Source organism: Amblyraja radiata, chromosome 15, assembly GCF_010909765.2.
Source record: "Amblyraja radiata isolate CabotCenter1 chromosome 15, sAmbRad1.1.pri, whole genome shotgun sequence".
Lineage (NCBI taxonomy): Eukaryota > Metazoa > Chordata > Chondrichthyes > Rajiformes > Rajidae > Amblyraja > Amblyraja radiata.
In genome coordinates, this window is record NC_045970.1 from 26,420,146 (window position 1) to 26,432,778 (window position 12,633).

General features: G+C 38.5%; 1 protein-coding gene across 34 annotated transcripts in view; it reads left to right on the forward strand.

Annotated features, from left to right (window-relative positions):
- Positions 1-12,633, forward strand: part of tcf7l2 (transcription factor 7 like 2) — a 170,487-nt gene that overhangs the window by 130,479 nt on the left and 27,375 nt on the right. For 32 of the 34 annotated variants that reach the window (XR_004414168.1, XM_033033859.1, XM_033033861.1 and 29 more), the window contains one exon: positions 6,374-6,506. Coding sequence is in view for 33 of the 34 variants with exons in the window: in XM_033033859.1 (XP_032889750.1) it covers positions 6,374-6,506 (133 nt within the window). In the remaining variant the exon portion in view is untranslated. The remainder of the gene's footprint in view (positions 1-6,373; positions 6,507-12,633) is intronic. The other 2 variants (XM_033033863.1, XM_033033862.1) reach the window with 1 other exon arrangement.

Genomic DNA, 12,633 nt, shown 5'->3' on the forward strand with positions numbered 1-12,633 from the left:
GAGCTATATAATACTGTGAAAGGGCACAGACCACTGTATAAATAAGAATAGGAAAAGTAGATTTGGGAGAAAATGCTTACTCAGGTGTGAAGGGTTTTTTTTTTGGTGTTGGACAATGTAAAGAAATTGTTGAATGCATGGATTTAAATATTGTCTTTTAGCAAATCCTTCAACAATTGTTAGTGGAGAGTTATTATTGAGCATGAGTCGCCCGAAGAAAATTTAACTATTAATAGATTTATTTCTAAATGACGGTCTCCCTCTCCTTTCAGAGTTCCAGTTGGTATGTAGGCGCGCAACAATTAAGGAGTTAATAGAGAGCAGACTTTTGCAATAAGAGACTCGAGTGTGGCCGACCATTAAGATTAGTACCTTTAGAAAGTAAACCATGCCTGGGTATAGCCAAGCTTAGGGCTAGTAATTTGAGCAAAGCCTAAGAGTTGCCAGAATTAGCCTGGAGCCCAGGGAAGGCAGACTGACAGACCCCCTTGTGTCGCGTCTTTTGTTTTATTATACTTTGAGCACAAATGCACTTTTCAGACCCAGTCTTTCTTCAGCTGCACAGAGCTGTGATGAACGCAATAGGGTGCATTCAGTAGAAGGGACAGGGTAGAATGATGATCGTAGCAGTTTCAGTTTGTTTTGCCTGCCTCTTGATTAATGACATCAGAGGTGAATGGCAAGCTTTCATTTCTCTTGGGTTACCAATCTTTTTTTTTTTTTAAAGCAGGGAAGGATTATGAGTGCTCAATCAATCTTTGGACTGCCACATTCCTGATTGTGAATGCTATGCAGGGTCCACCCTAGTGAAACATCTCCCACTGCAGATTATTTGGAATGTGATGCTTAAGTACACTTGAAAGGTCAGAGGTTGATTCTGGAGTTTCCTGGGTAAAGTGCTGTGCAATGGTCCAAGAGGAGGAGTTTCCTCACACCCTGCCTACTGCCACTGTTTGATGGACAGACCCACTTCCTACAGGCATTTCCTCCACATCCGCCCTTGGTAACAGCTTAATATTCTAACATCCTCTTTCCTTCATATAAATCCCGAATAGTTTTAAATTGACAAGAGTGATGCCATCATCTTCTGTAGCATCTCACTGAATGAAATTTGTTGTTTACTGTAGTCTTAATGAAGAAAAATTCTACCAAAGGGATGCAAGCGCTATGATCTACACACGCATGTAAATGAGTATTGGCGAGTGTGATGGTAAAATTAGTGTAAAGAACTGTATATTTTATACTTGTGTGTGATTTTTCAGATGTGAGGTTTGTTGTGTTCATTTGAAAATGGACAGCATCGGATGGAATATGATTCCTAGCCAAAAGCAAAAATGCAATGCTATATAAATCCAAATTTGACCCAGTCTGAAGAAGGGTCTCGACCCTAAACGACACCCACCCTCCTCTCCAGAGATGCTGCCATTTTGTGTCTACCCGGTTAAAATAGTGGCATTGTCCATCAGCAATTGTAATTTTCAAATTTCCCGTTCAGCATTAATTCTGCTTTTGGAGAGTTTTGTTTTTTTCAGGTACCTTGGGAATAATGTGTCCAGATATAGATACATACCAACTATGTGAAATGTATACAAGTTAAAATTGCCGTGTGTTATAAAATGTGTGTATTTTTAATAAATGCTTCTAAGGTCCTGCCTAAGTTGCAATATTGCACATCCCATGGTGTCTATCCTTGTACATCAATGGCCTGAATTATCCAAACTGTCCTCCCTTTGAATTGTTCCCAAGGTCTCTGCCACTCAAAGGACTTTCCGTATGTGCTCTTGATCCCAAATTCAATCTTGCCTATTTCTGCAGCAGACCTTGTGAACCAAACCAACCAGCATCTCTATAGCAATGAATTACAGTGAAAAGAGAGACAGAGAGAAAACATTCCACACTATTCATTTAGATATCTCCTTTAAAAGTATATAAAGAATGTGTGTGCAATTAAAGTTGTTTTATCAGACCAAATGCTGTGCATACCGGCAGACAAATTATAACTATCGCCTTATCAAAATTATAAGTACTCTTACAGTTCAGCTGCAAGTTTTTTAAGTTTTTACGTTCATTTCATAATTCAAGCGGGCCATAATAATATCCAATTTTCTCTGCTCCCCTTACAAAAATAAATTATCGTGGTACTGAATGAAATAATCTGAATAATACTGCTTCTCATTGCCCACTTAAGTCAGAGCAAACACTCTATCAGATCTTATTAAGTGGGTTTCATAATGAGTTGCGACTTTTAAAAAATTTCAATGCTTTATTTGCTATTTTACCGTCAAAGCTATTCAACATTTTCGGTCAAAAATTATCTGGCACTGTGCCACTTTGTTTCTGAAGGAACAAAATTAAAATCTTTCATAATCAGAGAGGTTAATTATTGTCATAATAAACAAGTACTCATTTTGGGATGCTTTCTGCACTGCTAGGTTTTATCTATTTGTGCAAATCGTTTTCGGTTCAGACATTGGTTGCGAGTGAATTCAACTGCCGATATGTGATTAAGGTCGTATGTGTTAGAGACTCCTCAGTATTTCTACTTAAAAATCAAGCTGTTACTTAAGGCAATGATGGCCCGTTTGGGGAGACCGTGTCAGGGAACTGAATTAAAATCAATACTGTTACTAGCAAGTTAGTAGAGTTCATTGAATCCTGTCATTTGAACTCTACTTATTATTAATAACTGCTTTAAGGTCTGTCTTTAGATGTCACTGGAAGTCCCTGCTAATCAGTTATACTAAAGGGGCTCTTGACTTCCTCTGCAGAATTTATAATAGTTTCAAAATATTTTCTGACAGATATAAAAGTATAAATGTTCAAATCTATCAGTTTGACATAGTAGAAACATATGCTTAATTAACAAATGCATTTATAAACTGTGAATTAAAAACTGAAAATTCAATGGTCTCCATTAAATTTCTCCGATTATTAATTTGTCTTAATAGGTAACATTTATCCCATAAATATTCTTTTTCTGAAATTCAACATCACAGTTCTGTGATCTATGTACAGCGTACTCTGGCCATAACTCACTCTAACATTTTGGGCTCTTTGCTCTCAAGCAACTTCGAGGTCCTGCTTCTACCCGGCAGTCCACTTTTCAAACTATGTTTTGTTCACAGGATTGATGATGTGATCTGAAGAGCTGCATTGTGTTCAGCTTGTTTCTGGCCTGCATTGTTATTCACTCAGTAAGATGCTTGTAACACCTGAATGTCTTCTTCGATAATGGATTTTAAAGTGCAAACAAACTCAAAGTCAACTTGTGAGTGTTCGTCAGTTCGACCTCACTATCCAATGATGCAAATGTGCAATTTGACGGAGGGTAAATTAATATTTAGCCAAGTTCATGTTAAGACATTTCTTACTATGGTCTGCTGACTAAATAATGCTAATTACAGTTTTTAAGTGAGTGCAAATTCTCTCCTTCCTCTGTTTTATTTGTTTATGTTTTGGTTTTTCTGTCCAACTTTTCTGTCTTTTTGTTTTCTCTGTATGAACTTCTTCTTCTTGCGTATGGCGTGCAGAGCCTAAAGTTGTAGGTCAACTTGTTCCATTTGATCTATTTGTTTGTGCACGTCGGGTTGATTGCATTAGCCAAAACATGGTGCACCACGTGAAGGTTGCAATCTCCCACCCCTCTGTATGCTCATTTATCATGAAGAGTCTGACTGTTATAGGAACTTCTGTCATATTATGTTCGTTTTTGAATTACTTTAAAACAAATAACATTCTTGTTCCTAATTAATTTGGGTTGTTTTCCTGACAATCAAATATCTGCTGTTGGAATCCACGATGCAAGCAATTTCAATCCTGTGGAAGCAAGATCAACATATGGGAAGTCACAATAATACACATTTTAATCAAAACCAGTGTAGATTGCCCATATCTACTCAGATCTGACTTTTTGTATCAATAAATCTTTTGGTCGCTTGAGTGAGATTGGTTATTTAGTGCTGCTGATTGTTTTGTATTGTACAAATATGGACTATAAGTTGCATTGATGTGTGAAAACATGGGCACGGTCACACGCAATAAGGAGGCAGTGCGACAAGCAACTTTTGATTCCATTTGTAGATCATTTTGCCAGGATTCTTATTTAGAATAGTGTTTTGGGTTAGAAGAAGACTACTCAACTCTTTAAAATTTTAACACGGTATCAGTGACGTAAAGGTAGAGAGGTATTTGGTGCTCAAACAAAGAATCAGTCATTATTTATAAGCTTAATAATACAGGCATGTGTTGAACTTGGCTTAAGGCGCACCTCTCACTTGGACCAATTGACTTTTGAGCCCTGGCAAGGTATTCAAAAGGGAATCAGATCGATTCCTGTCTCATCAGCGCGAGGTTAGTTTATCGGTTATATCAGATCAGCTCTTGGTACTGCAGAGGAAGCTGGATGGCTAAGATTCTTTTACTGTTCACCAGCTCCTTAGGAAATAATCCAAACCCTTTAGTCTGCATTAGAACCGTGATCCTTGCAAAGGAGGTAACTACAATTTTCTTGTGTGCAAATGCATGATAAATTAAAGTTCTCGTGCGACTAAAACATGAGGTTTACTTAATATAACATGGATTTTGAAAGGAAATGTGATGCATATCAAAGGAATCTCTTAAATGGACTGCAGTTGGATTGTGTTGGGGCCTAATTGACTGTTTTTTGATAATGAATGTTTCATTACAATCAAAATTAGTTTGTTGATGAAGGGGAAGAAACTGAATCATCATCTACTCTGCATTGTCCATGTGTCTTGTAACCTCATTATTACAGTTGCAGGCGCCAATTAGAAACAGGAGCGACTGTAGACAGTAAATAACTAGCAAAAGACCTCCTGCTGTTTGCTCACAGAATTTTGCAGCAAATTCTATCCAAAGCATGGACTTACAGGAAGCTTGTGATGCCAGTGGACAAAGCCTTTTGCTGTAAAGCAGACTGTTGCGATTCCATTGCCTAAAATGCCCCGTGGCAATGTGATGAAATCTTCATGCTGAAGTTAAAGGTTTTGCATCTCGTTTGTTTCAACGGAAAGCTAATCTGGTTCTTTTTTAAGAAAAAGGAGCTTGTGGTTATTGCCGGCTGCCGGTCATCACTGCTATATCAAAAATTAACAATATTAGTCCTGCAAATCCTGTACATCAAACCTATTTTCCAAAATATGCAGAACTTATTGAACAACTTTGGAAAATGGGATTTTGTACACTTTGTATTCCACGTAATCAAAATGTAATCAGTAATTTAATGCCATAATGTCACGTTCAACAATTGTCTTAAAACTTTTATCCAACGAATACTTACTCATCAACCTTTTAAATAAACATGTAGCATTGTGTTAACGAAGCACAATGACTGATGGAGCCGTGTAAATAGTAAGAAATGCTGGGTATTGGTACGCAGGTGACTTTGTCTGGTAAAACGGTGGTATAAAGTGGGGCATTCTCACTTTTACTGTGAAACTTTAATCTCAGATTTTCAGTCCTCAGTTAGCAAGGAGTGAATTTGAATCACGTACTTGCTTGCTCATGCAGTTACACATGACATGTAAAACCTCAATCTGTCCCTAATAAGACAAACTTGATGGTACCATGAGCCATTGCCTTGCTTCTGAACTTTATCTAGTTCCGTAAGTTATGTCCACGTGTATGTGCACCCATTAATTTTGCAGTGCAATAAGATTGAGTTATTACAATTAATTTGATCTCATGGGGTGTTGCATAAAATATATTTGTAATTTTATGACCATTTTTATCTTCATTGAATTTGATCTCATGCAAAGTTGTCTATTCTATTTGTAATGGTGGGATTGGATGTAAGAGTATCATGAGCAAGTTTAATTGGAGTCAATAAAATAATCGAGAAACCAGGTATTTTGTTTCTCCTGCACATCAAGCAAAGCATCTCTCATTTTGTCCATAGTCATCCATCATTGTAAGTGGGCTGGTATTTTAATAATTTCTCTCCCCCAGGTGACCTTTTAGACTCGAATTCCTTAGTTGAAGATAGTTCTTGTTTAATGGATTTCTGGTTTTGATGTGGTAAAAATAAGTATATTGCTAAGAAATCAAAACCTGATTAATAAATAGTAACAGACATGATTGTTTTATAAGTCATTCAAATTGACGCGTATCAAAATAAAATCTGACTCAAACCATTCATCATCTAATATTGGTCTCTTGATTTTTGGCACCACCTAATCTTCTTAAATATCCTCTGTTGAGGGATTAGCAGAAGGCTGTTAAATATCAAGTGTTCCCCCCCACACATCTGCCCTGAAACCACTCCACCTCTAGCTTGATACATTGGTCTAAGTCACAGTTCATTGGATGGTTACTCCTGTCTAACCCACTTTCCTTCCTGTTTTTCTTTTGGCAGTCTAACAAAGTACCTGTTGTGCAGCATCCGCATCATGTTCACCCGCTAACGCCGCTGATCACGTACAGCAATGAACACTTCACACCAGGTAACCCCCCACCACACTTACCAGCAGATGTGGACCCCAAAACAGGTAGGTCAAGGAATGGGGGGAGGCTTCACTGATAATGCTGTTTTCTTTCTGGATCAGTGTGCAATTCAGATGAAGTTCTTCCGAATATTGCTCTACTCGGAAGCCATTGGGGAAATCCATGTCTGCATTGGGACTAAGTGTTAAATGTTGTTTGAGCACTTGCTAATTTTCAATACTGTACAACTGCAATTTAATTCAATGTAAATGCTTTTGTGTTCACCAGAATCTTCCTTTTGTAACTTTTCTAGGGACATGTTACTCACAGGTGGGGAAAAAATACCCTTTAAATACTATTTCATGCCAGGCGCAGTTCCTGCTGCTTCCATGGGTCAGATGGTTTATAAATGAAAGGGCACTATTGGGCAATCTGCACAGTGACTCAGATTCCAAACTTGCACTTGCTGACCATTTTATTGGTGGAAATTGAATTTCAAGGGGAGCAAAAAATATATTAGAAAGGAAATGCTATATTTTTAGAGTCTTAACTGCTTGTCCAGCCCAAAACAAATACATTATTTCACACAATAAATTGACAAATCACTCAAATTAATTGCATTGTGACCACTGGACCAGAATAAAATACAATCTTAGCATGGTAAAGTTTGTTCAGTGGTTTAATCTGACTCTTTATCATAGCCATGGGGTATTGAAGCAATCTTATTGCTATTGGATGGCCCTTAGACCCTTGTCAACTCCATCTGGGGACTGACAAGTCAGTGCAGGGATTCAAATCCAAAAACCAGGTTGTACTTCATTTGTAGATGGTAGATTTTGTGCACCTTAGCTGTGGAATGGTGGGGGGAAAGGAAGTAACAGAGTAGGGTTAGGGAAAAAGAAAAGGAGAGAGAATCATTAATTTTCTTCTCCTACACACTCGTACCTACAAAATATGCAAGTTGTAAAGGAATTTTTGGAGTTTAATGCCCCGTCTGACCTGAGTTTGTAAGTATAACTCGGGTAGTCTATTACACAGATCAATCACATCATCTGCCTAAAAGGCAGATGACCTGAATACAACAAATTATGGGTTTGAATTAATTTGCACGGCTTATTAAGTATGAATCCCTTCTAGAGTGCACATTGCAGAGGTTGTATCGTCAATCTCTATTTAAATGTAGAGAATTATGATATATGTGGGATGTAAAATTTGATCTCATTGGCTACTTTTCAATATGTTTATTTCTGCCCAGTCTCTGTAGCAACTATTCATATTGTGGTTTCAGGCTTCCTGTCACAGAATTTAGAAAACTAATTTGAATGTCGAGCTTAATTTGAGTTCCATGATAAAATTCCTGTTTATCCAATTTTGGAGAATTGTTATGAACTTGTCGTCAGTATTAGCTTTATTTTTTAAATAAAATAAATTAATTAAGCATATCAACGTGTCATCATTTATAACTTGCAAAATGTTAGCAGTTTACGAAATGGTAGCCTTTTCATGATCTGTGTACAGACCAGCTATTACACGTAGGTAAAATATTGGAGGTATGGCTGGTATTTTTACACTTATGTACTTAATTTTACACAGAACTCAGATTTTGCTGCTGGTTTGTAGCAATGTGCATTAGTTGACAGATACATCTTCCTATTGATTTGCAGGCAAGTTGATGCACGCATGTTCAGCGCTGTCTATCTGGCATTGATGATTTGGCATACCAATATTGATGATTATCCTCAACCAAATAGCAGTACCAGTAGAATGGAAAGAGCCCTCAGAACCTTCAGTGGTCTCCTTTTGTCTCATTAGTATTTTGTACAAGGTTACCTTCAGAAATGTTCTATGCTTGCACAAAATTGTAAGCTGTGCAGAAGTGAGATGCTTATTGTTTGGGCACTGCTTCCCTGTAAGTGGCATCACAGGTAGATAGGGTGGCAAAGAAGCTCCTGGAATGCTGGCCTTCATCAGTTCTGGAATTCAGTACAGAGGTTACGATGTTAGTTCCAATTGTGCAAGATGTGGGTGAGACTACACCATGAGTATTGGTGTACAGTTTTGGTCACCTTGCTATGAGAAACATGCCATTGAGCTGGAAAGGGTTCAGAGAAAATTTACAAAGTTGTTGTCGGGGCTAAAAAACATGACCTATAGGTAAAGATTGGGTAGGTCAAGGGTTTATTCTTTTGAGTGCAGGATGCTGAGGGATGATCCTTTCGAGGTGTATAAAATCATGAGAGAAATAGATACGGTGAATGCACAGTCTTTTATCCGGGATAGGGAAATCAAGAATAGAGGGAATGTTGAAGGTGAGAGGGGAAAGATTGAAGAGAGGGGCAACTTTTTCACACAGTGGTGATGGGTATATGGAAGGAGCTGCCAGAGGAAGTAGCTGAGGCAAGTATAATATAATTTAAAAGACATTTAGATACTTGGATAGGAAAGATTTGGAGAGGCATGGGCATGATGCGACCAAATGGACTAGCTTAGATGAGGCATCATGGTTAGCATGGACGAGGTGGCTGAATATCCTGTTTTCATGCTGTATGACTCAATAGTCAGAATTTTTATCCTATCATCAGATACCCTTATTGGGTAAATCCTAAAAAGTGTTAAGTTATTGATATAAAAAAAGTTCCTTTGCCGTTAAGAATATTTCTTGGCCAGACTATCCAAGGTAATGGATTCTCCACCAGATGAACATTACCATCTTAGTGCAATATCAGCCACTGAACTGGGCCATCACGCCAGAGGCAATAAGGAGATCCTTCCTCTTGTTAAATGGCAGTGGGAGAGGTGAGCATTAATATTGATGGCAGATCAGGAAGTAAGTTAAAACTGCTTTTGTATTTGAACTGGAAAGCGTGGTAATTTTGCTAATTCTTTATCGTTACTGAGGCTTACTAATTTTTTTCCCTCTGGAAATTCATTAATTTTTATTTGTTGGTCATATTAAACCAGCTAGGTTGAACTTGGTCGCTGGAGCTACCTCACCAGCTGATTAGCTAATTCTTTCGCCGAGTTTTATTTTGTAACTGATGGAAAATTGGGCAGAATATTGGCAGATGGAATTTAATCCCAACAAATGCAAGGTGGTGCATTTTGGGAAGTCAAATTGGGGTAGGACATAGGATAGAATTCTGAGGAATGTTGGTGAACTTTGGGGGTTCAGGTTTCCTGATAGTAGCAATACAGTTAGATCAGATGGTGAAGACTGCATTTGGCATGCTTGCCTTCATAGGTTGAGGCATAGAATATATAAAATGGGGTGTTATGTTGTAACTTCACAAAGCACCGTTTAGACTGCATATAAATTATTGTACAGTTCTGCTCACCCTACTATGGGAAGGATGTGACTGTTGGAAAGAGTGCAGAGGAGACAAGCCATGATGTTGTTTGGATTGGAGGACTTCAGTTATGGATGAGATTGGATAGGACGACTTGTTCTCCCTGAAGCAAGAGAGGCTGAGGGATGATCTGATTGATGGATATAGAAAGTTATAAGGTGAATCGATAGGCAGAATAGTCAGAATTTTTTTTTCTCCCATGGCAGGAGTATCAAGCATCAGGAGATAGGTTTAAGGTGAGAGAGGAGTTTTATGGCAGAACATTTCATTACACAGAGCATGGTTGACATCTGGAATGCACTCCCAAAGGAGATGGTGAAATCAGATATAATCATTGTGGTTAGAAGGGATTTAAACAGACACTTGAAGAGGCATGGTATGTAGGATATGGACCTAATGCAAACAAATAGGATTGGTGTTGAGGTTCAATGCAGGTCGGTTGAACATGGTTGGAGAAAGAAAGGTCCATTTCTTTGCCTATTGACTTTCTGGCACTCTGTTTTCCCCCATTTCAGTCATCCTCTGATCCTGTGCCTTAGTGCAGGAGAATTTTGTCAGATACTCGGTCTATATCCTACCACATTAGCTTTGCCCATGAACAAGCTACTGTGTTTGTTAATCGGTTGATCAGGGTTGAGTTTGAGCATATGGGCACAAAGCTATTGAAAGGTCTGATGCACGTTCAGCTTATTAGTTGTTTCCCAAGGGAGCTGAAAATCTCATGGAGGAGATTTAATTTTCATAGACCAAAGAAGGTAGAAGTAGCTAATATCGTGTGCTCGAAATATTTCCATACATTCTGATGAAATGGTGTCCAGAAAATAAATCGGGAACCTTGTGCCATGGTGTCAGAGCAACAACTCGCCCTAAACGACAGCAAAATGAAATAATTGATTGTTGGTCTAAGTAAGTGGAGGCAGTGGGGTGATACTCACTAGACACAGTCTGTTCCCATCAGTGGCGCTGCAGTAGAGGTGATCGACAGCTTCAATAATCATCCATATCTTCAGCAATCTATCTTGGTCCTTTCACACTGATGTGGTGATGAAACCAGCGTGCCAGCATATTTTTTTTTCTTAGGCGTCTGACGGGAATTTGGTCTGTCCGTGAGGATTCTTTGAACTTCTGCCGATCAATATAGAAACTGTTTGGCGGGTTGCATCTCTGCCTGGTATCGCAGCTGCTCTGTTCTTGATCACCTAAACCAGCAAAGAATGGTGAACACAGCACAGTCCATCACAGGCTCATCACTATCTTCTATCTAGTCCATCTCCATGGTGTTTTGCGTAGGGAAGGCTGGAAGTACTGTCATCCTGTTTGCCATCCTGGCCATTTCTTTCTCTTACTTCTACCTTCTGGGGGAGAGAGAGATCCCAGATTAGATTTAAGAACAGCATCAGACTCCTGAAGCAATCTCCTCTTTCACACTCTGTTCCTTGAGGTATTGCGACATACTTGTAACTCTTCCTCATTCGGTTATTTCGTTAAAGCATCTTATTATTTGTTTGTATTCTTCAAATTGCACCATTCTATACTGATGATTGTACGTACCACTGTCTTTATTGTTATGCTTATTGTTACCATGTATACTATTTACACTGAGCTTGTGTGAACAAGGAATTTCACTGCACACTGGTATATATGACAATCTGAATCTTAGGTATAATTGGAGAGTACAGGTACGTCAGAAGGCAGTTGAGGTGGGGAAGATTAAACCAATAGAGTCAGACATGGAAGGGCGTAGAAACAAATAAGGATGTTTAAAATTGTGGCTTTGATGAATCGACTCATGCAGTGATAAAAATCTATTCAAGAGGTAGAGCAGTCACTATTATGGGCAACCCCTCGCATCATCTGGGGTGGGGGGAAATGGATTATGTTTATAGAAAAATGTCAATATTGATGCAAGCTGCAACATCCGCACATGCGTCAAGAAATGCTAGTTTTTTTTTTTTTAAGTATGTTTTGTGTTTGTTTATTTGTGTTTTTGTACACTTTTCATGGGAGCGAATTTTCTCTCAACTTTTTGGGTGCTGATTTTTAAATTCTGTGAGGTTAAACCTCCTTAACCCAAATGGCTGTAATGCAGGAGGTGCCTGTAATTTATTAGCAAAAAGGTGAAATATCGGAAGACTGGGAGATAGTTTGCTGCGTATCAGTATTTAGGAAAGGAGATGGAAGATTTTACGTGGGCTAATTTGTCTTAACATTGGTGGCAGGAACTGTAATATAAACCCCTACTGTATAAAAAATGGGGGGTAACTTGAAAGCAAGAAAGGAGCACAATGAATTTAAACGCAAGATCATACAAATGGAATAAAGTTTCTGAGATGATCAGCAACATTGATTTGTAGAATAAAATTAAGTATAATTTTATTCAGCGGTGAAGCCTATTTGCCTATTACATTCTCAGTTTGGAGCCAATGAAGGTCAGAGCATCCATGGATGAGTGGGTTATGGAGAAAGTTAAAACACAAGCAGCAGAATTTGAAGTGGCCTCGTGTTTATAGAGAGTAGAAAGTAGGAGTGCTTTGCAGTCGTCAACAAAAGGACATTGGGGATTTCAGTGGCAGATGAGTTGAGGCAGGGCTGAATTTGGGTGATGTGGGACATTGGAGAAATTATAACAATCATGGTCTTGCACCTGAATTGTTAATACTGTTTCTCTTTCCACATATGCTGCCTGACCTGCTGAGTGTTTCCAACATTTTTGGGTTTTATTTCAGATTTTTGTGGCAGCTGCTGCAATTTTTTATTATTATTGTCATTTGCTAGCAAATTGGCAATAGGTTCAGATTGTTGCCAAGGAGAGGAGTGAATAAATAGTTTGTGACATTTGCTCTTT